Below are 25,657 nucleotides of genomic sequence, written 5' to 3' on the forward strand. Positions count from 1 at the left end.
TTTTTTACTAAATAGTGTCTTTCTTTGTGAGCTTTTAACACTAACAAATCAACAGAGAAGAAAAACATTTTATTTTTGGACATGTGTCATGTGCATTTTCAGAAAAATCCGTGATGGTGAGTGAACAGCACCTGTATGATCCGAGATGAAATCACCCTAACATTTACTTTATTCGTAAACATGAATCATTACTAAATTCTTGCTTAAATATATATTAATAGCATGTAACTTGCAAAAACCTTATTTATTAGTCTGTCCATTTTGGTGACTCACAGCTCCAATTCACATTTCAACACTAACAGATTAAGTATAAAAATGTATATGGCTAATTTAACCCATAGCAGTTGTTCTGATTTTTAGGCTGGTACACTTGATGTCACTTGTATTTATGATCCAATTTCTTTATTGTTTAATTCCTTTATTTATTGTTAGTTTGAAATCTTCTTTGAATTCCTTCTTCTTCTTGTGTTTTGCATGCATTTATAAATATGCATTTTCTATTTCGTCCTTTAATTACATAATAGGAACACATATGTGTCTACAGCTAACTTCACAATTAGTGCCACTTTCCTTATAATGTACATTTGAATCAGATAGTATTCTTGTGCTTCATCAGTATCTTGCCTTTGGAAGGTTCATATAAATAAACGTTATAGAAACAAGACTGAACGTTAGTCAATCTCCATGTACATAAGATGGCATCAAAACTGGAGGAATATGCCATGTACTGATGCTGCTGATCAAAAGTTGCAGCGATGACAGAAAATCCGAGAATACAAACTGTCATATTTTCACTTTGGATCACGTTCACCGATTCAAAATAAATATTTCTCCATTATTCAAGCAGCTCATATCAAGTGTCCCTTTATCGTGAATCAAGATTTCATTTTTGACTTTACTGAAACCAAGATAAAATACCAAATGTTGAGCTTGTTCTTTTCGTACGTATCACATGTGTTGTTTTATTACATGCTTCTCCTCTCTAGAAAATCGCATCTGAAATTCTTTTTTCACAGTTTTTAAAGTTACAAGTTACGTAGGCAAAAACACAATTTTGTAACAATTAGAACTTAATGAGAGAAAACAAAAAAATATAACTTCAAAGAGAACTAAATTTCAACAGAGGAATTCATCTGGAAAAAAAAGAAATAAAAAATAGAATTGGATGTTTTGTTCACAACTTAAATAAAAATAAAACAATAATGAAAAAAAATGAGTTAAATTGGTTTCAAATCCTTAGATAATTTTGCAATTAAAGCAATTTCTGAGATATATGAAAAGCTTATTTCTTAGAGGGTTTAATATTTAGAATCTAACTGCTTGAAATCGAAGTATGACAATCTTCTAAATTAGAATATTTTTTTACAAAGGCAGTTTCTAATGTATGGTTTAGGTTCAACGTAAACTTTCTTCCACACTTAAATGTTGGTAAAATATAATTTTCATTTGCGTCTAAATGAAACACATGTACCTTCGCCAGGACTTGAACCAAAAACCATTGACTATCAGTTGAGCATTCTGCATGTTTGGCTACGAGGTGGAAAAAAAATCAATCAAATGGTAATATTTAATGTTTGGAAATCTTGTGGTCTAAGGCGTCAAGCTTTGGGCTTCCGCTACGGGACATGTACATCTTCGAGTCTCCTGGGGGAAGCGTAACAACTTTTCTCCTGAGATTTCGGCACGTGTATGGGAGAGGTGGCTACCAGCCATTGTGATGAAATTAGCGTAACCCTGTCATGAAAACCTGCAATAATGACTGGGGTTTCGTCATACTGACCACACAGGTCACCCCATAACACATCAATGGGTTGTTGCACCACAGGTTATTGAAAAGTTAGTGTAAAATTTAGCCTCGTAACTCAATTCTAAAAAGTAATTAAATCTTATTATTCTTTGTATGTATTGCAATTACAATATTTGTAGCATTGCATTTCAAATGTAATTTTAAATTTGATGCATATGTAGTGCAGTTTTAAATACCGAATTTCCTGTTCTCTTGAGATTTTGCCACTACTGATGCATCCACATTTGCGCATACAAAAATAAATAATAATAAAAATAAAGTTGTAAGCATCAAATATGCAATGCACATTCACAGGAGAGATTGATGAACTGAAGCCATGTTAAAACATTTAATTAATATTGTACCGGAATGGGTCATTTGATGCTGTATCTAATATGCAATATTAATTCTCTCACATTTGACAAAACAAATTAAAGCTATTAAAAAAATCATATTCCTAGAAAATTGTGATACAAGAATATCTTTCGTAAATTAACTACACGACAAATGAAAACTTGTAAGTTACTATACATAAAAATAAAATTTTGAAAAACACTCACCTACACTGCAACGATTATCCGGATTCTTCCAAAGCTTCAGCAGACTTCTTAATAATAGTAATCAATCTTCTCGTCCTTGATCGCAAGACTTGAAAGAATTCAATTAATAATAATTACACACTCTTTGATGGGATACTGGCAGGCTACCAAGACACATTCCAATACACAGAGTATCTAATAGGGACGGACAGATATGAAATTTTGGCCGATACCAATGAAGTACCAAAACCGGTATATTACTGATAAAATATAAAATTCCAAAAGGTCCATTGACCTCCTTAATAAATGTGTTTCCAAAACTGATTGCAATGCAAAAGCTGCATATTTAGACACTTACTTTTTAAAATGCAGGGCATAGTGATTATATGTTTTTGTCAATAAAACTCATAACAAAATGACAAAATATTGCAAGAAATCAGATCGGTAAAATTATCGTCAATTTTACCAATATGGCTATATTGGCTGATACTGACCGAGTACCGATTAATCAGTCAAATACTTAATATCTAACTATTATTCAGTGAGGGGTGGTCCACAGAATACAGTTACACTTCTAGTAAAACATGACAGGGAAGGAGACAGGAGTAAGGTTAGGATATGTTGGAAATTTTCATAGAAAATTCCTTGTTTTGCTAAGATGCAAAACACTAGCATATAGTGTGATTTGGTTTATTTTACTTCACTTTTCTGCCACCTTTTGGCAAATGGCGAAGATGAGGGTCGAAACTTGAATGAACACTCACAAACAACACCCATGACCAGATTGGACTTTGAACCTGGGACCCTGTCGTCGTAGCACACTGTGCTACCACTGTACACTTTGTGAATATTCCTTCATCAATTTCACCGCATCATCATTCATCCTCCTCTTAGCAATTAGTCAGAAAGTGGTAGAAAAGCGAAGTAAAATTAACTAAAACCAAAATTAATTACTAAAGAGGGGGGAATAGTCCATGGGAAGGTGTCTGTCCACTCCCCCCTCCAGCAACTTCACTGTCTGGTTATCAATACAGCTTTTCATTTAAGAATACGAACTTTAATGGGAGTGAATTTACAATACCGGACCCCTCCCCGATTTTTGTAATATTTCGCATACTCACTAATTGAAGCCTCCTAATCACGAATTTGAAGTTAAAATTTGGGGGTCAGGTGTAGAAATTGCAAAATAAGCGAAATTGAGTGGTCCACGATCGGAACAGAAACCCTGGATTTCTCCACGAAAACAATGGTTATTTCCATATTTTACGTTTTAGAATGAAATTTTAACTATGTTTGCCTAACCTAACCTTACCGTGAATGGTTTGAGGGGCACGGTAAACAAATGTCAGTTTCGTAGCACTTTAGCGACAAATTTTAACTACACAATCGTGATCAAGTGTCCTAAATTATTGACTATGCAAAATATGAACGAATGCTCTGTATTATTAATATGTATCCAACTAAAAGTTATGAAAGAAAGAACTTTATTTCCTACCTTCAAAGTCACCATCTTCCTCACACCACGCAGATTACTGAACAAGTGAAAGCTACGTTGAACAAACATGGTTTCCATGCTTGTATACGGAGAACAATCGCGGTAATTGAAAAGCTTATTTTACAACTTCTACACGTCACCCCCACATGTTAACCTCAGATACTTCATCGGGACTATGTATTTCGTGAGTATAAGAAGTAGGATAGAAATTATGGATGGGTCCGGTATTGTAAAATCTTATCCTTTAATGATAGGAAAAAATAAAATGCATTTCTGAAAATTGATTGAATTGCTGGATTTTTACTTCGCTTCTCTACTACTTTTGGTTAATCATGAAGATGATGATAAAAGTTAATAAGACAAAACTGTCAACAGGTCAATCGCAAACCAGTCTCGCAGAGGATTCTACTGGCTGCGAGTCCAGACACCAGTGTCTTGCAAGTCTGCAAAATGCAGTCCATATGTGGAAGTGAGGTTGATATTTGGGTGTCTTCATAAAGGATCACATTGCATATCTCAAAATAACATCCATGTTCAGGCTAGTATTTGAACCCATAAAGTTTGGTGGCAAGTCCGAAATTCAGCCACTGAGCCAGCTCACACATATAACAATATCAGAGAAATGAGCCATAAATAACAAGAATAGCTCTATAATCTGAAAAATACTGGAACAGCTAAATCACAACTGCTGCACCAAAATTGATACTAATAGTATGTCCGAAAAGTCCCCGTACCCTTATTTACATGCATCTTGTTGTGGCCTTGTTGAAAACTGGCCAGTATTCGGTTGCTTGGGGAATGATTTTGTTTTCATGGTTGGCATCCCTGCTCCGAAGGTCACATGGAACGCTCGCTCGAATACATATGTCAGTTGCTGCACCATGGCTGATGTGAACACTCATAGCTATAAGTGCTAAGAATGGCTAGTGACATTTGTGTAGGTGCACAAGATATGGGGCAAATGATGTACGGTAACATAATTTAAAGTTCGTTAAGTATGTGCTGATATCGTTTTGAAACGATACTGTTCCCCATACTCTCACTGATTCCTACTGATGCTGATACTTGAAAATTGTAATAATTAAAAGTTGTTCAAAATATTGATTAATATTAGTGTTTAAGTATTCCGCTCTAAGTTTATGCATCAATTTACTAGGATTTTTGCTTTAAATATTTGAGAATTACATCAGAATATTCAATTACATGTTTACGTTATAACAAAATTCAGTTTCTTGACACAAAACTGGTACAAAATAAAAATAATTGTGCATAACTTCCAGGATAATCAAGACTCCTTGAAAGTGCCTCATGGCATTTTTGCGAAGTCCGTGAAGACCAAAATGCAGGAAAAGTATCGGTAAATAAATTCCAACGCTCAAACCCTAGTAAATAGATGTTACATGACATGTATATGTCATATATATATCTAGGGGTACGGGAACTTCTCAGGCACCCTGCAGAATATATAACCGATGCGCCAATTAACATTTCCATGTGCCAATTACAAATCTCCATCGGTCTTTCTACGCTTTCCCCCAAGATCTTATTTTCTGCTCTCTGAGAAGAAACCCAGCTGCCTCAAGAAACCCACGTTCGTTCCCATGAAGCCCGCCAATAAACTCCCATATCTGTCCAATACAAATTCATCTAAACTCTGGCTCACGTCACGATAATCTCAGCCCAGATGGAGCCTATCAAGATGATTTCGGCTGAGAAGGAGCTAATCACCTGGAACTTCAGGCATTTAAAATTTAAAACCCCAAGAAGACTTTCTCCCCGTTTTAAAACAAAGAACCTCTGTTCCTCGTGAGACTTGCAGGTGGCCAGGCTCGGATTCTAGACAATCGCCCCACACATGGTGTTCTCCACGAGACGCATAACTTCCACGATCGCCGCCAGCTAGTCTGGCTCATTGACAGTGGATTGACAAGAGTAAATAGCACAGAATCTTGAACTCCAACCCTGCCAGAACATTTCTCTTCGTATATCCTCGCCTCGATGCAATTTCGACAGCAAAGGAAGGAATAACTTTACTGAAGTGTCCGAGTTGTGTGCGATAAAATTTGAGCTGAGAGCCATTAAAATTAATTAGAACAGATGCTTTTCATTCCTCGAGATCAGCTCTCAAACAAGGTGCTATTGTGTTTTTGTGCTACGCGAATATGGCCCCTATCACCCCCGTGTGTTACGATTATCGCCCCTACATACAGAAGTGACCACGTGTGGGCGGAGCAAAAAGTTCAACGACCAATAGAGTGAAGGACAATTCTTCGGAGAATGGAAAGAAAAGACGAAGTAAGGACTTAGCAGAGGCAGTGGAAACTTAGAGTGGAAATAGGCAGTTCGACATTCACTTTTTAGAGAGACAGTTTTAGAACATTCACTCACAGTTAAAAGTTTCAGATAGAAACTTTGATTTTCAGCACCTTTGTAGGTCAAAGAGAAATTGTTTTCTCTACTCTGGACCATGTTTAAATTTCTTGCTTTGTGCTTTCAAACTTCTTTAACGTAACTGGTTAGGCCATGGTGCTAGAAACATAGCGTTTACGTAAAGCACCGACCATCAGCGGTCCGCGTTGCTCACTTGTTTAGACCCTGTGCATTGTGGGTCGGTGACAGTGTTTTTTTTATGGTGCCTCAAGATGTGAGCGGAATTGTAAGTATGTATCGAGTGGTGTATTAAATAATATGTCGTAACTTATTTCGGTGTCCAGTGTTCTGATTTCTGATTTCCGATTCCTGATTTTTAAATTCAAGATAAATTCCTGGTAAATTTGGCTTGTAAACGAAGACCGATGAAAAGGGAACTTCATCGTCTTTTTCCATCGGCCGTATCTTGGACCGTGACAAATTTTAATGGTACTTTTTAATTTCTCCATACATTAGAGCATCCATGCCTAAAAATTAGCTGTAACCTTGGTTCGAACTCTAAACGCCCCCCTCCTTAATTTTTAATTACTGTTATAAATACACAACAGATGGTATGAGAAACTGGGGCAACAATGATAACAGTATCAAGAAGGAAATGGTGGATACTTGAGCACACAAGTTCAAACTACAGGAACCACTTACTCTGTTCTTTCTGCGTCCTCTTCCGGAATATCTGATCGCACATGACCAGCCGTCTCCGACAGGTCGCCTGCATTAGAGAAATCAGTCTCCTCTACGACAAACTTCTCCTCAATAACATCTTCGTACACGCCGTCTTCCGAAACACACTGCGTAGGAATATACAATAGATCGTTCTCCACAGTTTGCACTCCTTCATAATCAGGTCTCTGGCATTGCACACCCGAAGGATCCCATGTTTGATGTTGCACAGGTAGCATGTACAGTGTATCCTTACTTGCGAAGCCAGGCTTTACAACACCTCTCTGCTGCGTCGTTCCCTCGGGCATTTGACATATATTATCGGGCACATCATTAAGGATAAGCACATGGGCACCGTTCAGGGATATAAAGTTCGGCAAGCTTGTCACATCTGGCGTAAAGCCCGCTTCCTGTGGCGTCTGCAACTGAAGAACTGTACTCTTGTTCTCTACACTTATCTCCTCCGTGGGAACATTATCACACTCTCTTGCTGCAAGAAAAGAAACAAAAACTATTGTCAGGACTCCTGTTCATTTTGCAAAATTCACTGCCTTTTGCCCGCACTTTTAAATAACTTTTTGACCATTCTACAATAATTTAACACTAGGGCTCAGCTGATAGCGGTGCCAAAGTATAGGAAAGAATCGGTTCAAATATAATCCCCAATATAGATACATTTAAATGTGGGAACGTAACAGTTTCTGAACACTAAGTGGCTGCTGGCAAAATTTTAACTGGTTTGTATTTAATTGTTTAATGCCTGAATCACACGAGGCTAGATTTCCTAGTTGGACTTGGACTAGTTGTGTGGTACTGGCTCACCTGCTAGTTTTCGCCTCACACAATACCTGTTAGCGAACTCGTCGGCATACTTTGGAGCAGTCAAGCTATAAAGGGGGAATAGCTACCGTTGTTATTAAAATTAAAAGAAAAATATAGGATAGAAATTGGCTCGAAAGAAAACATTGTAATCAAGGATTATTCAACAAGCTGTTTAATGAACTCTGGTATGTATATTCATACATGATATTCGCAGGATTCAAACATTAAAAAAAAAACATTTTGTTCCGCTAAATGTCAAAACATTTAATACACTGGTAATAATCGCTTTGGATAATTCCTAAATATTAATGAACATACCTCATTCCTGTTACTTTCTCTTTCATTGAGCAGCAAATAAAAACAACCAACACTCGAAATCCACAGACAAAAAACTTTCCCTTGCCCAACTCAGAATAAGCTTCACATGTCCAAACTTTTACTCTGATAGGCCATTCCACAGAACCTAGTTGCAATTAAAACACGGTGTATTCGTCAAAACCAGTCTAGCAACCATCATTTTCACCAGGTAGCCGGTCCAGTGCCAAGTAGGGCATTCCTATTGGAAATCCAGTTCCGTATAATTCAGCCTTTAGATTACATTTTTTAAATGATGCAAATTATCATTTTACTTGTGTTTTTCACAAGAGAAAAACTGATTATTATTAGTATTACAAGAGAATAATTCTACAGTGCAAGCAACACTTACAACAACAAAGAAGTAGAGAATTTAAAAAGTAAAAGAAAATCATAATTGTGCAACAATACTGCATGAAGAACAGGGAATTAATAATTACCACTTTTGTACTGGCTTTTCAGGAGGTTCATACGTTGTTCCTTCTGACTCATCCACACGTCTATTTTCTCCTTCATGTAGTTCATACAGTCCTGCGACAGAACAATTGGCTCTTTTCGTAATTTATCCTGCACAAAGAGAACAAGAGGAAACCAATGATGAAATCTTAGTAATGTGTATCATTAAATCAGAATAATGAACATGTCATTAGAAATTCTTGCACTGTTGCTAGACAAGCCAAATATTCAAATCTGCAGCAATATACAGGGTGTTTCAGTGGGAAGTCCCACTTTTTAAATAGCTATAGCATTCGCCATAACAACATTACAATAACGCTAGTGTGTGCAAATTAGAGGAAAACTGTGAGAATGACTGACTTACCATCACAACAAACCAAGAACTTCTCAGGATCTCCAGGCAAATATCATGGCTGAAATAAACAATATTGGTGCAGAAATGTTCGCCGTGTATATCGGAAAAGATGGTGAAACGTGCAAGAATGTCTCTTGAAGAGAATGGAAGTCACTTTCAGCATTTTATGTGATGGTAAGTCATTCTCTCACAGTATTCCTCTAATTTGCACACAGTAGCGTTATTGTAATGTTGTTATGTCGAATGCTATAGCTATTTAAAAAGTGGCACTTCCCACTGAAACACCCAGTAGAAGAGTTGACCATACACATACGTGGGTTGGAGATTTAATAGTGGCAACTATATATTCTCAAAGAGATTCCTCTGTGAAACTTTTACAGCCCGTACAACACGTTGCCAGCGATGTGGAAGTCGTAGCATCTGTAGCAGTGACTGTTCTGTTGATGGTTTCAATGGAGTGATCTATTGCCTGAAGAATCTCTGGAACAGTTCGGAAGCTTCATCTTAGGGATCAAATCAAAGTCACAGGGACTGGTAGAGCATTTGCCAGCCCCATCGAGCTAACAAATCAGCTACAGGTTGCGCTACATGCACCCGAGCATCCTGCAAAATGATGGGAGGATTTGGCAGAAAGTATCCCATTTTCTTTCGCAACACAGGTCGCAGGATATGTTCCAAAAATGAACAGTAATACTGCGCATTGACGGCCTGTCCTGGAGGTATGGCAAGAATCGCCAGAACTTGCACATTAGTGTAGTTCTGGCTACACACTTTAGACCGCCAACTCCAGCGATACTCTATATTTACTGGGAGGTAGCTTAGGTATCAAACTAACATGTGGTATATTGAGAAGCACCGGTTCTGTTTCATGGCATATACAGCAGTGTTGCCACTATTAAATTTCCAACCCACGTATTAGAATGCATTGAATAGTTATGCATGCCGTTACCAGTTCAGCCTTCTTTCGGAAGGCCACTCCAGTGCAAGAATGAATTCCTTTTAATTCAATCCAATCTTGTACTAATTAATATATGAAATGTTTTAAGATTACATTCATAGCTTATCTTAGTTGAATTCATGACTTTCTTAGGCCATATTTTCAACACACAAAAAACAAAACAAAATGCTGGTTCCTGAATTATTTTTAGTTTTGTCTATCTCTGCGCATAGTTATATTGAAAATTCCTCTGTGCAGCTGTTTGTTTAACTACCTAGTAGTCGAATCGACGGGTTCCCGATTTTCATCACATAGTTCCTTTTTCATTCAATAGATGGCAGAGGTTGTATGATCTTTCAAATCTATGACATGTATGTTTGTTCTGCTAAGTTTTCCATACCATTTCAAGCGTGTTTTGTTCACTAATTTCTCATGTAAACAAACCTTCATTTGTTACGTCTTGCAAACATGTTGCATAAGAATGTTGTAGATGATTCTGCAATTGAAAAGTTGCTTTTCGATAGCGATGAAGAGGAAAATGTGGATTTTGGAAGGGGAGATGAACACGGGTATTCATTTTGTGTTAGTGAAATTGAAGAATGTAGTGAAAGTGAGGAAGAGGTGGCTGTGGCAGGAAAAATATAAAAGGTTGAGGAATGGAAATGGAATGCAAAGATGTGTGTGATCAAATTTATTAGGTGAGTTTCTAATTATCTTTCAAGTAAACTGCATATGTGCATAGTTATGACTATACTTCCACTTCAATATATAAAATTTTCACGTAAATTGCTTGGATAGTTTAAACAATATTTGACATCTTGTCTTGCTGTGCAACCTTCACGGGAGATAGCCAAATTTAAATGGTATTTCATGGCAAAAAAATTGGCATTTAAATGGTAAGGAGATGGGTTAACCTTTAAACAGCCAATGAGTCATATATGACCCATAGAAAGTATAGGCAAAAACAGCCAATGGGTCATATATGCAGATTACAACATTCACGTGCTTTTAGGACCTTCATACTTGTATGTGAGGTTGTAAACGCTGACAGATGTTGAGATAAGACTTTGAAATGTCATCTGGAAGAAAACCCTACCCCTTTCTCTAATATGCAAATTAGCTATTTTTAGCCAAAATGCAGGATTGTATATATTACGTCATATTTCAGCCTGTATGAGAGACTTGAAACAAGTTTCACTTTGTTGCAGAAGGTCTACTCTTTGAAAACAATGCAAAAGTTTGCATCCTTTTTCCAAAATAACGGGAGAAGAGGAGGCGAACGCCAGATTTTTTTCATTGAAATTTGGGGACTTGGCCCCTCCCAACACCATTTTTCTCACTTGGGCTTTCTGAATTGTACACGGTCACGTGCTCCGATGTATTTGCTTTCAAACAAAAGTTATCCGAAGTAGATTGTTCAAACAGTCTCAGAGAATAACGTCTTTCCGAAATAAATTTAAAAATCTCGCGCAAAGGCTGCGGCAAGAGAGGGGTACCGTACTTTCGAAAACTGGCTCCGCTGTTTAAAGGTTAAATAAACATCTTGTGATTAATATAATCTGGAAATACTATCAGGCATCAAAACAATGAGAAAAGCTTGCAAATTCTTCAAAAAATATATTTACCTTCACATGTTGCTTCACTGGAGCTGCACTAGAAGTTAAGCTGGTTTCACACTCCATTCTTCTCCCAATGGCAAATGAATGAAGATACAGTGATATTCTTAAGATTGAATTTTAGCACCTAAAAATGGAGGAAAATGTAACTTATCATTAAATCACGCAAGTGTTCTTCTCACAAAAGTAGATACCTAAAACAAATGCAAAATTCCTAACTGAAAATATACTTCAGAAAGTCTCACCATATCGTGGTTGTTTGTAAGCCTTGTACTATCTTGTAGTGTTATTTAATATGTAAAGAAAGTACTGGTGATTGACAATAAAGCCCCTTAAGTGTGGATGGCATGGCGTATGTATATGTTTTGTGTTTCTTTTGACTGCAGGTGGTGTGTATATTCGCCCAGACATTGAGAACACAACAATCACAATAGGTGAGATTACGCTACAAAAACAACACCAGAAGAGGATGAAGGCAAAAATAGGAGAGGAAGGAAATGAAAAAAGAAGAAGAAAGAGAATATAAGTTAGCCACAAGAAAAGTCAAGGTGCGAAATCATTGAAGATTGGTGGGGGGAAAGATCTTAATCTACAAACCCCCTCTCCACACAAACATATATATAAATTTTACGATATACATATTTATAATGTTATTAAAAGTAAAAAAATACTAAATTCAAAATGTTATTATTATTAATTACATATTATAAACTGGCAAACTAATTCCTTCACTAACTGATTAAAGATGTTAATAAATTATGAAATAGTTGAAGTGGTTTTATTATATGTAAGTTTTTAATTCTGTATTTGCTTTATGTTAATGTAAATCAATTAGATTTAATAATTATTACTGTCTTGCATTCTTGTTGTACTTTTATTATGCATATTAAAGTAGATTTGTTAACAATCTCTTGAGAGAGAGAAAGCATTCAACACTCACAACCACACTAATTTGTGTGCATTTTCAATATCATTCTTAGTAAAGTATATTTGAAATTAAACGTAATTCCTGATCTTTTGTTTGTTGTAAGAAAAACTCTCCCCCCTGGAAATTTTTGAAGCAAAGATTATTGGTGGGGGGAATCCCCCCCAGGATTTCACACCTTGAGAAAAGTTATCTGCTCTCCTGTGGTGAAGTTCATGTGTAATAGAAAATATGGCTTAAAAACTAAGTTTGCGTGATGCGGACATTGCCTTGCAATTGTTTCAAAGACTTCCAATACCAGAAAGATTAATTATGCATGAACCTGAAGTACATACATGCAGACATAAAATAAGGCAGGCAAATACTGGTGTCTTATTGCAGATAATTTTGTTCAACGGAATTTTGCTTAAAAAAACCTACCTTTTTTTTTAATCAATAGGGTAAATTTCTCGTATCAGACAAACGACTGAAATTTGCTAGTTCATTTAATTTGAATATTTGTACTTACGTATTCTGCATTGAGAAACATTGCTGAAGGTGGCATTTCGCTTATTTCATGGAAATAAGCTCTATTTGCGACATATCGAGTAACTTTTCTTCGTTCCTTTTTGCCATTGGTAACACGCAAAATAGCGGTCACAGTTTCACTACCGTACTCGGCATGCAGCGTTTCCACCCCACTGCACCCAAAAATACCTACGTAGCCCTACAAACCATTGACACATAGCCCCACGAACCATTTCCGGTAAGGTTAGGTCATGTGTAGGTTACAATAGTTAAAAATTTGTTTTGAAAAAAAATATGTGTAGCCCCACACACCATTCTCGCATAGCCCCCACGAACCATTGACACACAGCCCCACAAACCATTTGCGGAAACGTACCTTCTTCAGTTACAAAAACACATGTTTGGAAACACTGACCGGGATTACGTCATCACACACAGGCTACATCCACCAGGAAGTAAATGGATGCAAGATCTTTCGTGCATCGGTCACACATTTATATCAAAAAAATAGATGATTTACTGGTAAAATTCAATGAACAATGCGAGAAAACACTTCCCCGAACTTCCACAAGTATAAAGAAACTGCATTTGGTAAGTAATTTCTCCAGTAAATTTGAAGAAATCAGTTTGTCCGATACGAGAAATTTACCATCGATAGATTTTGATGTTTTCCGTAATATAAAATTTGTTCCAGTGGGCAGGAAACACAAATAATGGAAATATTCGATCCAAAAGTATGGCCAGCGTAATTAAAAATCTGCCATCTCTGAGTACTATCGCCGCTTTATATTAGTAAAAACAGTTTGTATGCATGCTATCAGCTTTCAACCTAATGACGTAAAATTATAGCTGCTGTTGTAGAATGTTGCATTGGGTGCTATATTCACTTGTGTGAAGTCCATGGGCTGTTCTGCATCACAGTAAGGCAACAGATCTACTTTATGGTCTGTATAACTTCACATCGGTGTTTTGTGGTGTGGACAAGAACGACATTTGTGCAGGAAACCATTGTCGACACACCACTGAAAAGCTGTAGAGTTGTTTGAAAATGTTGTGTGAATCCTGTAGCGGTTCCATGTATCCACAGAGTAGCGGAAGTCCGTCCGAAAGACTATAGTAAACAAATGGCTGTTGTCAACGGTAGGATTACATAGGAGTATACGGAAGTGGAAAACCTGTGTCAACAAAACACCCAGTAAGTTATTGCTAAAACTCCGCAGTTTGTGTTAACACAGACATGCATCAAAATCGAACCATGTAAAAATTGCATTCGTAGCATGATGAAATCGCAATAAAACAAAAGGAACTTGGCCTAATATCTCGTTCAGTAAATGGTGAACTGTCAATTTAACCCTACCCCGCATAATTTAGCTGTATGCATGTATGGCTGGCGTGATATCTGTTCGGTTGACTACCTTGCAGTCTCACATGGAGGATAACTTCAAATGATAATTATAATGGTGTACAGTGACAAGTAAAGCTGCAAGGCATGCCAACAGCACAAATGTGAACTTTATATTGTCAATTGCACTCAAACCGACGAAAGTTCTGATTTAGTGTAAGGCAGCAGCCCCTACGAAAACAGTAAACTTTAAGATTTTAGAACAAGATCTGACATACAGCTTAACTCAGTCAAATTTATGACACAAAAACATCATTAATTCCAAGGTATTTTTTGAAGTTTGGTAATCGACATTAACAATTTACTACTAGTTGGGCAAGCAACAGGTGATTTATTTTTCTTCTGGGATGAAATGACAGCTTGTATATTTCAAAAACAAATTTCCTTCACCTATGGTTGAAGTACCTATATCATGAATCGCATACTCACTTTTATAGCACACACATTTTTTATATATACAATTACAGGATCAAATTGAGTTGAATTACTCCCACAACGTATCGCAACACATTTACGAAACGCATCGCCTCGCATCGCAACAGTGCTGCCAAGTGTCAACTGAGAAATGCACAATGTCGGTAGAAGAGGGCAAAGGCGTACCCATGGGTAGGTAGTAGGGATGTGCGGGACAGAATTTTTTGGGTCTGGACGGGATCGGGACGGGAAATTTTTTAAATCCAGACATTCGGGACGGGAAAAATTAGAAATTTGACGGGAAATGTTCAAAATTTCCCGAAGCTCTGGAAATCTCGAATTCCACACGTCATTTTCACTTTAAGTGATTGCTCTTGCATTTCTGTTACAAGAACTAACAATTTTCGATAAGTTCCAGACATTTACAATGTAGAAAACGTCGAGAATTAACTACTTTTTAAAATGACCATTCGGTATTTCCCGACTGCTCGGGATCCCGATAAGTCGGGATCGGAACGGGAATTTTTTCCCCCCCGATACTGGTCCCGACTTTTCTGGATCCCGCACACCCCTAGTAGGTAGAGATGCAGTAGCACAAAGAAAATTAGAATAAACTCTCATCTGCTTCACCATGCTGAATCTTTCCACGTCAGGGTGCGAAATCCTGGGGGGATGAGGGATACATTTTCATTTTTAAGGACACATTAGGGGCTGCCCAGGCACCCTCCGTGCACACGCTTATGCTTGGAAGCACCACATTAAAGGAATATTAACACGCTTCAAGGCATAGCTCACAGCGAGACGTGTTACAAAATGATTGCTTTTTTTCAAGTGATCAAAGGAAGCAAGGCCGTCCCCAGGATTTTTCTCAGGAAAGGGGGGGCAGTAGTGCTTAATGTTGGAGAAATGTGGGGTGATGCTTTCTACCAGTTAAGAGAATTCTCATAAAGCATGTTCTTCACTAGGATATTTTGCATAGGCACTTAATATGCTGTCTTTCACGGTACCTTTTGTGCATGTTATCACGCTACAAGTTATATATTTGAATTATATGGAGTATTTCCAGAAATTTCAGGGGAGGGGAGTCCCCTCCTAGCTCCCTCTGCGGGAACCCTTGAAAGGGAGCATAGAAAATAAATTATTTTCTGTGTCTGTTGACAGAATACACACAAGGTTTCTCCTGAGAAAATTAAGAAATAAGTAATGCAATATATTATAAATCGTGCTGTTATTATCGATTAGCAAGAAAATAAACTAACGTCAGTTTGTGAAAAATGTTTTATCTGTTGATGGTCGATTCGACGCTATAGCCGTTCAAAAAAGACCGTTTTGCCGCCTGGATCCTGGCAACCCAACACAACATTTGATCGTATCTGTGACGTCATTTCCTGCGGCGAAACAGCTCACGGCAGGATTGCAAGGAACACACAAATTTTATGAAAATTGACAAACTACCAACCACATTATTAGCTGTAAATCGAAGCGAGAAACGCGTCCAGAAGACCGAACATCATAGCCTACCAGTCAGTAGATCAGCAGTCATCTCAGGGGAAGGGGGAAGTGAACCAACGATATGAGAAATGGTAAAAAAACGTATTCAAAATAAAGTGTCAATATCGGATTTTGTCTCGGACTACATGTCAAATATCAACAACAATAAATTTTATTGGACTTTCAGCTTACATGTGGCTGTTTACGCCCAGCTACATGTCAAATATTTTCAAATCTCGTTGCAAGGTTGATATCTACAGTTTTGTGTCCAGATGCGTTGTGGTACTTTTGAGCTGATAACGGAAGTATCCGAGGTTCACGTTGTTACATTACGGCTAAAATACATACAACCACAGCAACAACGTAATGATGAATCAGTAACGAATCGAATATACTGCCCAGTTCACAGTTGCAAACTATTATATCTGGTGCATAGATAACACAATCGCCGGAGAGCTTGTATTACTACTACTTATATCCCTGTATTTTCAACCATTTTTGCCACTTGCCTCACAATGCCCTGAATATACAATATATTATGTGTTGCTTACCTTTTGAATTTTAAGTTCTTTCATTCCTATTTTGTCGTCTGTTCAGTGTGTCACAGACAACTACGAGTAGTATCAGAAGAACGAAGTGGATAGACTAAATTGTAGATGCCAACTTCGTAACTAAATTTGCAAATATTTGACATGCAAGCTGAGACAAAATTCGATATGACCACTTCCACTTGAATTCTATTTTCTTTCTACCATTTTTCGTATCGTTTGTATACTTCCTGTTAGGTTACAGAACGTGTTTTCTCGTTTTGTTTTACTGTACATAATGTGGCTGATTTTAGCTATGTCATTTTTCACAGAATATGTAAGTTCCTGGCAACCGTGTAACGCATCGCTTCACGACGGGATATGACGTCACAAATGCTATCAAATGTGTTGGGTTGCCATCATTCAGGCGGAAAAAGGTTTTTTTTGAACGACTAGCGCCGAAACGACGCTCCAACGAGAAAAATGTTACTGAGAAAATTTGTTTGTTTTGATGTCCTCTATACGTTTCCGTGGTCCGTGGCCGCCATTAAAATATATATAGCCTTTTCTATTTTAATATTTTCTTGTGTTTATTATTATTATTATTATTGTTGTGATTATGATAATGTACCATGAAATGATTATGAGAGGTGAACTAGTGCTGCTTACTTATATTGCTGTTTTTGGAGCCTTAGCAAGCTCGAATTCTTCGATCGTGTCAGTGGAGTCAAGGCTGCGCAGCAGCTCATGCTCAATGCTCATAATCGCCAGAATGCTTAACCTTTCCTGCCCCATTGAAGACGGCAGTGTCCTTTGACTATTCCCAACTTTGAGAAGCTCCGTTCGCCAGAGGCATTGGACACCATCATGCACAGATAGATGCGCAACGCAATCTCGACGTTGCAGTTACCAATGATCAGATACTTAATTTCTACTTCTTGTTCATGAGGGAAATAACTATAGATTTTTAACATATTTAATTAATAAAGACATAAACCTAACATACTTACACAAGAAAAAAGGATACACTTGTTACACATGTAAACAGAAACTTCTCTCCAATTGGCACTTATCGCCACACAAGACTGTATACTCATAGCACAATATTGTCCGGGGTTCGAACTCTTATGCACACACTCTACCGTATAAGTTACTGCCGCAATCTCGTGTTCTTAACGCATCTGTCCGTAACAAATCTTGGCGGGTACTGTTCTTTTTCGAGCCTCGTCGCACACTGTGCTCTCTTCAAAACTATTTCCCCAAAACTGTAGCTTTTGGTGGATCACGTGTCCCCCTGGCCCAATGAGATTGTCCGGTGTTGTTTTGACCAAGCCGTAGGAGCAGCATCTCCTGGTCATTCTCTGGATACTCCAGTTTCTGCCACATGTGTTCTGAAATTAGTTCAGCGACGATGGACCATGTCCAGTCGAAGGGATACAGGGCTCATTTGTCACTTCTCGCATTCCTTCGTCCTGGTCCCTAGCTGGGGAGGGAAGAAACGTAGCCCACTCAGGAAGAAACTTAGTTCCCGACTTTCCGAAGGAAAGTATTTTCAACATGCAGCAACATAGAATTGCTATACTACTGAATTTCTGGGATTATATAAAATTTCTGGATCACAGAGGGAGAACATAGCGGGGCCCCTACAGCTCGGGCTCCCCTGCATTGCGGGGTCAGCTGCTACGCCACTGCTCGTACTGTTGAGACGGCCAAGGATATCGTTCCAGGCAGTCGCCATAACTGCTGTCTCAAGTTCTTTCATCCTGCGTGAAAATCCCGCGCTCTGGTTTCTGGTATCTGCCGTCTGCTCCTTATCTGCCGAAAGCTCATCCAGGACTTCCTGAATGCTCTTCCACCCAGGTCGCCGTTAGGGAACGCGAGGCCCTGTGCGAACTATATCCGCGAGGCCCTTGTATTATGTCATGCTAAAATATCGATAACATCCGTTTCTTGTAAAATTATTCTCTAACGCCAACCTGGTTATTAGAATTGTGCAATTATTACCTATTGTTAAGGACGAGCGCGCGTTCGCAGTATCGCCGTTTAGCACCAATAACTTTTAAAATTTGGGAACCAGCTTTTCTTAATGACTTTTGCTGATTGAGACCTAATTTTAGCGATACAAGCCGCAGAATTTTTTTTCTTATTCTTTGTGTGCGCTGGCATGTACTGTAAATTTACCCTTCTTGTTATGATTTTTTTCTGCCAGAAATAAATACGGAAAGTGGGCCATGACAGGGGTGGCAACTTGTGTGCGTTTTTTTAACGAGTTTATAGGATGCTGGTGCTTCCAATTAAGTAACTAATCTGATATAGCCTGCATGCGTGTATTATTTTGACACACTTAAATATATCCAAAATTACTAAAATCATAAACAAAGTGGGCACGACATAAAGATAGTGTTACAAATATTTGTATCAAAAATACTTAACATATAGGCTATATGAAATATAGAATGAAATATGATATGAAAATATTATTTTATGGAAGCAATGCGAATTCACTACAGTGTCAAAATTCAATGAAAAGTAAAGAAAACAATTATGTTATTGGATATGATTAATTATTGCTACTTTTTAGTTAAAGTAACAATATGATATTAAACATTCCCGTTTCTGCAATTAAATATAATGAACGTCAGATTGATTGATTTGTTGTTGTAAGTCCACTTTATGCCCAGAGAGAGTCTAATCGGTACTGAACCTGCAGTTTAAAGTGGGATCCGAACGACTGTGCCCTGTGCCTACACCTGGTAACGAGGTACATCAGAATGAAAACTAAATGAAAATGTAATAGTGCTTACTTACATTATGATTTTGTAGGACACCTGTACTTCAGACTAAGGAAGTAAAATTGAAATGTATATAGTACGTCCCTCGAATATTTTATGCCCCAGGCCCCGTAATGCTCTGCCAAATACTTAATGACATATAGGTCTAGTATTCGTTTCGAGGCCTCACGCTAATGCTGCTTTTCCTGTGAAATTCACAGTCCCTGTTGCTCATCAATAGTTATGTTTTTGTGCAGTCTAAATTCACATTCGGTTCATTTTTTAAGGCATTGAATTTGACTTTCTGATATTTCATGGTTTTGTAGTCGATAGCTTAAATACTTCCAGGGCCGGATTAAGGCGAAATTTGGCCTGATGGTGGATACCGTCGATTTTTTTGTATATAAGTAACTTTGAAGGTGAAAATTTTACTACCTGTGTCTAGGCGTCCGAAATTGGGGCTCCAAATTTCATTCTAAGATTTATTTTCAGGTGAATTTAGCAAAAGAAAACTGTTCAGCTTTCGGAAAATTCTCGTCTGTTGTCATCTGGGCCTATTTCAGGAATGGGCCTAATGCTGCAACATCAATAGCATCCAACTTAATCCGGCCCTGGTGATGTTGACTGTTACGGACTATTTGAAGAATTATCGTTGCAGTAGTTATCTCAAAAATATGCAGCACTAAAGAAGTGTTTCACATATTTTGTGCAGCGAAAACTCTGTGGGGTTTATCCGAAAATATGTATTTTGGTGAAAAATAATTTTGACTCATCCTGTAACTTCTTCATGCAATGAAAGAAAAGAAGCTTTTGCAGGTTGGAATTAATTTTTAAAAAATACCTCCGGACGACCATCTCATAAGAACGATTATCAGGATTGGCAACAGGCCCGTACCCAGGATTTCTTAAAGGATGGTGCCAGATCCAAAAATGTTTTTTTTTATATATATACAGGGTGTCATTTTAATGGCGCCCACGGACCACGGAAACGTACAGAGGACATCAAAACAAACAACTTTTCTCAGTAACATTTTTCTCGTTGGTGCATCATTTCGGCGCTACAGTCGTTCAAAAAAGCCCGTTTTGCCGCCTGAATGCTGGCAACCACACACAACATTTGATTGCATCTGTGACGTCATATCCCGTCGTGAAGCGATGCGTTCCAGGGTTGCCAGGAACACGCATATTCTGTGAAAAATAATATAGCTGCAACCAACCACATGTAACACTACGGACCTCAATTTGTTGTTCTAAAAGGGCTGATGACGTTTTCGTGTGTTTTGGAGAAATAGAGTATTTGAGTGAGCGAGTTCTTCGAAAAACAGTTCCGGTAAATGTATTCATTTCAGAGTAAGAATATTACATGTTATTGCAAATTTGACATGGTTATATCCTAATCAGTGACAACTAAATGTGTGCATTTGTATGAAATACAACATTCAATAACAATAACATGTTAGTGAAAACAACGTTTGTGTTCAACCAGCCCTAAGTACGACATTTAAGAATTTGTGAACCTAGCTGAATGATAAATGACTGATTTGTAACTACATACATTCAACTATCTAACACGAAAATAAGTTAATTGCTATGTATGTGTCCGTATTGTTGTGCATAAGTTGTAGGAAATTGTGCACTTCGAAGTGTAAAGGTCACGTATTCATTATCTAGACATAATAGCAAGATATTCAGTTATATTCTCAAATAATATATTTATGTTCAGTTTAAAGGAACTATGCGCAAGATGATAAATATGATGTCAAATAAATATTATGTCCACTAATGAATTTTTACGACTTCGTTCAATTTTAATTTTGTGGTTAATTTTTGTACCTTAGTACCTGATGCAAACAATGCATGTTATATTCTCCTTCTCAAGGAGACCAAGATATTTATGAATATTGCGATGTAGTTAATGAACAATATAAATAATGTGCACACCAGAATTTAAGATATGTAAAATTAAAATCTGCACAGAAGTTCCTAAAATTAAAATTTGCTCTTTACGAATAGCAATTCTTAACTTTGCACAGTCAGTCAGTGTGATTTCCTGTAACCTATTTGCATTCTTTTTAAATTTATGCTTCGTATTGACAAGTATGAGAGAGATATATTAATGTCACAAGTGCAAGGGAAAATATAATTCCCAACTTGCATGTCAGTGAAATTAATGTTGTACCAATTCAACTATACATCATTTCAACGATTAAGTGCTTTTCTGGAATTCGTAATCTGGGCCAAGTTTAGATTGCAGGGTGATTATATCTTCATATACACACACACACCTATTTTACATGACACGATTTCGATACACATCTATGTAGAGTTAGCAGTATAATGTCGTTAGGAAAGGGTGAAGCACACGTTGACATTCATGAAACCTACGACATCTCCTGAGAAAAGACTTGCATCATATATTACCTCTTAAGATTTTCTATTACCTGGCTTGTCTACCGAAAAGGAATATAAATTATAAGAGTTTTATAACAATAGCAGCATTGTCCTGATTTTGCATGAGGACTACTAGATTCTCTTGCATCTTGCTTAGTGTTCATTAATTAATGTAAGCTGCTTTCATTATTATTGCCAATGTGTTTTTATTCTCTTCGTTAATGTAAACCCCTTCCCATAGGTTTGAATTAGTGAGTTAGGCGAATTAAGTTTAGTGTTCTTAGCATCCAGATGTTTCGAGTAGGTTAGGCTAGTTTGTTTGTAGCATAAGTATTTAACACTTTCACTCCTCGCCTGTTCGTGTGTGTACGCAGGATTTTTAATGGATGAAAATGTAACTCATGACTACGGAAACTTGTGTAATCAAATACCTACATGAGTTTTCGGAAATTAAATATGTGTGCAAAGTACACTTTGCGTTTGCAAAGTTTGAAAGTTTATTTAATACTAAATTTCATTCTTACATACTCTTTCCTCATCTTCATGTACGTAAAACTTTAGAAAGTTATCTTTCATACGGAACTCGGAAACATGAGTTAGTTTCACACAGAAATAAAATACGTATGATTGCTGAGAATTCTTTAACAATTAGTGTGTTTCTAAGCTTGTATGTAATTTCTAAGTAATATTTTTCTGTGATCCTTTTCTCTTCGTACTTTGAAAGGTAAGGGCAGGTTGTGAAGAACAGCAAACGGAAGTGGATATATCGAATTTTGTCTACGTGTAATTTATTTGCAAATTAAAATTTCATTCTTATTCAAGTTTTTCCTTTTATTCTCAAATACGTAGATACTACATTTTATTCATTGTAAACAATGGGAGGGGAGTTCCAATGAGTCATTCGCCCCACTCTTGTAAATTGTCAATGTTAATTTCAATTCATAAAAATGCAGAAATATTGTTCGAACAGAATAACCAATGTAACAATTGCTTTAGATGGAATCACCGAGTATAAAATACAGGAATTAAGTCGTAACAGGTTTACGACTTAACAGTAACAGTAACAGTCCAAACAGTCCAAAACAAGGAATATACGGTTCCACTTTTCAAAATAAAAAAGAGAGATTTTTATGTAAGAAATCACACAAACTTTAAGATTCATTATTCCTCTACAGACTTTTTTTTTTAAAAAAAAAAAGGTATATTAAAATTAATAACTAAATAGAATGATTACGCAATTCAGTAAACCAACTGTGGAGTCAGAGACTGGGCAGTTCAGAGATAACGTTCTGTGGTGTGTTCAGTTTTATTTTAAATTCGCATGGTCTCTGCAACGTGTGTAAAGAGACATCTTTTCACTACCGAATGGTGCCAGTTTTATTTACCTTATTATTTGAAATCAGAAATAATTAGCGTGAGGAGAAGTGCAACCTGTAACACGTCCAGAGTAAACCCACCTACTGGGGTGTTCTAAATACGCCACTGGAATAATAATCTAGTTCAGGAACGGGATACAATTATTCTTAACACATTAATTACTCTGCTCAACAAGTTTTAGAATAAAATCAGGATTCACTGACCTTCTGAAACATATAGTTTAATACCTTTGTTCGAGATCTTATGATAAACACACGTCAACTGCTTCTTTCCCTGTGTTTGTTATACTCCATTTCCCTAAATATATTACATATTACAACAACTTTCGAGTGAGATTTGTTTATTATATTAGTATAGTGATTATTGTACAATAATAATCATAGTCATGATAATAATGTTTTTGTTATTTTTTTCTATCATGCAAGATTTATCAATGTCTAACGCCCATAGTGTAAACTTATTTATCCCTCCTGTATCCACGATTGAAATGCAGGTAAGAAAAGTGAGGGCACGGTAATATTTTTTTGCAATATAAAATGAAATTCGCCTCCCGATGACGTAGTATTAGACCATCGGGTGGTAATCAAGGTGTACCGGGTTCAATACCCGGTGAATGCACACAGTCGTTCGGATCCCACTTTAAACTATAGTTTTAGTGCCAATTAACCTATCTGGGCTAAAAAGTGGACTTAAACAAAACTCAAACTCAAAACAAAATTCATAGATGACCAAAAACTACTAATACTAGTAAAAAAACAACAACAAATAAAAAAGAAACTAAAGCTAAAAGAGCACGTGCTCAAAATGTCCACCCTGCGTAGCGAGACATGCTTCAGCCCGTCTTCGAATACCAATTTGCACGCGTAGCAACATGTTAGCATCAATTGTAGCCACTGTTGCGTGCAATTTGGCGACTAGCTCTTCAGGACTTGTTGGTGGTGCTCTGTACACGATTTCTTTCAAATGGCCCCAAAGGAAGTAATCTAGTGGACTGAGATCTGGCGAACGAGGTGGCCAACGTACAGGTCCGTTCCTTCCTATCCATTTATTCGGAAAAAATCTGTCCAAGTGCTGTTTTATGAACCGAGCAAAATGTGCTGGCGCTCCATCATGCTGGAAATACATTCTGAGGCGTGAATCCAGTGGCACATCTTCCAAAAGTTCTTGTAGTGTGGTCTGCAGAAATTCAAGGTACTGGTGAGCGTTGAGGCGGTTTGGAAGCAGAGCAGGCCCTATCAGTTTAGTGCCGACTATTCCACACCAGACATGTATTCCCCATCGAACCTGGTGACCGCGCTCTCTTGTAAGATATGGGTTGTCATGTGCCCACCAGTGGCTGTTATGAATGTTGAAAACACCGTCCCGAGTGAACAGTGCTTCATCTGTCCACAAAATATGCTCCGAGAATTGGCCATCTTGATCTAATTGGTGTACCAACCATTCGCAGTACACACTACGACGATTGAAATCCCCAGGCATCAGATGTTGTGTCCTTGTGTAGTGGTACGGATACAGTTCTTCGTCTGCCAGAATCGAATGTACCATTTGTCTGGACAAACGAAACCGGCGACCGATGTCACGGGTACTTTGCATTGGATCTTGCTGAATTGCAAAGAGTACTTCCTCTTCAGCACGTGGTGTTCTCACGTACCGCGGACGACCTCTGTCCACCTGAGGAGAAGGTGCGACACTTCCAGTACACCTCATCCGAAGATCCAGTCTGCGTATTACCTTAGCATCAGGATGACGCCTTGCTGGATAACGTTCGGCATATGCTCGGGCTGCAACTTTAGCACGTCCACGCGATTCCCCAAGTAACATATACATATCGCAATATTCCTCGAAGGAGTACTCCATTCTATTGGCACTGTGCAAACCACCTAGTTTCAAAAGTCCGAGTCGGTATTTTTCTACTTATAGCACCCGTTGCCATAGATATTGCCAGATTATTGACCATTATCATCATTCATCAGCAATATTTTATTCGACTTACAGCTTTGACTTTGGCTGTTTATGCCCAGCATACATTTTCATTTTGAATACATAAAAGACACACTTTAGGTATACATTTCTGCCAAAAGTTGAAATATATTCTTAAGAAACATGTTTACATATAACTACATTTACTCGTTCATTTCCTAAAAAATTCAATTTTATATTAGCTTGTCTCAAAAAGCAATCACAATATATCGAATATCTGTTGCGTTCAAAAATGAAGTCAAATGTATGAAAAAAAAAACACATTTTATAATACTTTGAATAAAATGTTTCTTTTCTGAAAAGTATAAGTAGGACATTTGAAAATAATATGATGAACATCGCTCTTGAAATACTACAATCACAATTTGGAGATTTTAAAATGGATTCTTTGCAGATTTATATGTTATTCTATCCACTTATCC

The 25,657-nt window shown here is 37.4% G+C and overlaps 1 protein-coding gene across 3 annotated transcripts in view; it reads right to left on the bottom strand.

Annotated features, from left to right (window-relative positions):
* The window catches only part of LOC145978341 (uncharacterized), a 353,763-nt gene that overhangs the window by 8,841 nt on the left and 319,265 nt on the right, over positions 1-25,657 (bottom strand). Inside the window, exons 1-4 of one of the 3 annotated variants that reach the window (XM_083110927.1) lie at positions 14,714-14,800; positions 11,460-11,577; positions 8,527-8,653; positions 6,893-7,400 (exon numbers count right to left, since the gene is read on the bottom strand). In XM_083110927.1, the coding sequence (XP_082967053.1) occupies positions 6,893-7,400; positions 8,527-8,653; positions 11,460-11,516 (692 nt within the window). In that variant the 5' untranslated portion in view covers positions 11,517-11,577; positions 14,714-14,800. Of the gene's footprint in view, positions 1-6,892; positions 7,401-8,526; positions 8,654-11,459; positions 11,600-14,713; positions 14,801-25,657 lie in introns of those variants that run through there. The other 2 variants (XM_083110929.1, XM_083110928.1) reach the window with 2 other exon arrangements.

This window comes from Lepisma saccharinum, chromosome 24 (genome assembly GCF_977018435.1).
Source record: "Lepisma saccharinum chromosome 24, izLepSacc3.1, whole genome shotgun sequence".
Lineage (NCBI taxonomy): Eukaryota > Metazoa > Arthropoda > Insecta > Zygentoma > Lepismatidae > Lepisma > Lepisma saccharinum.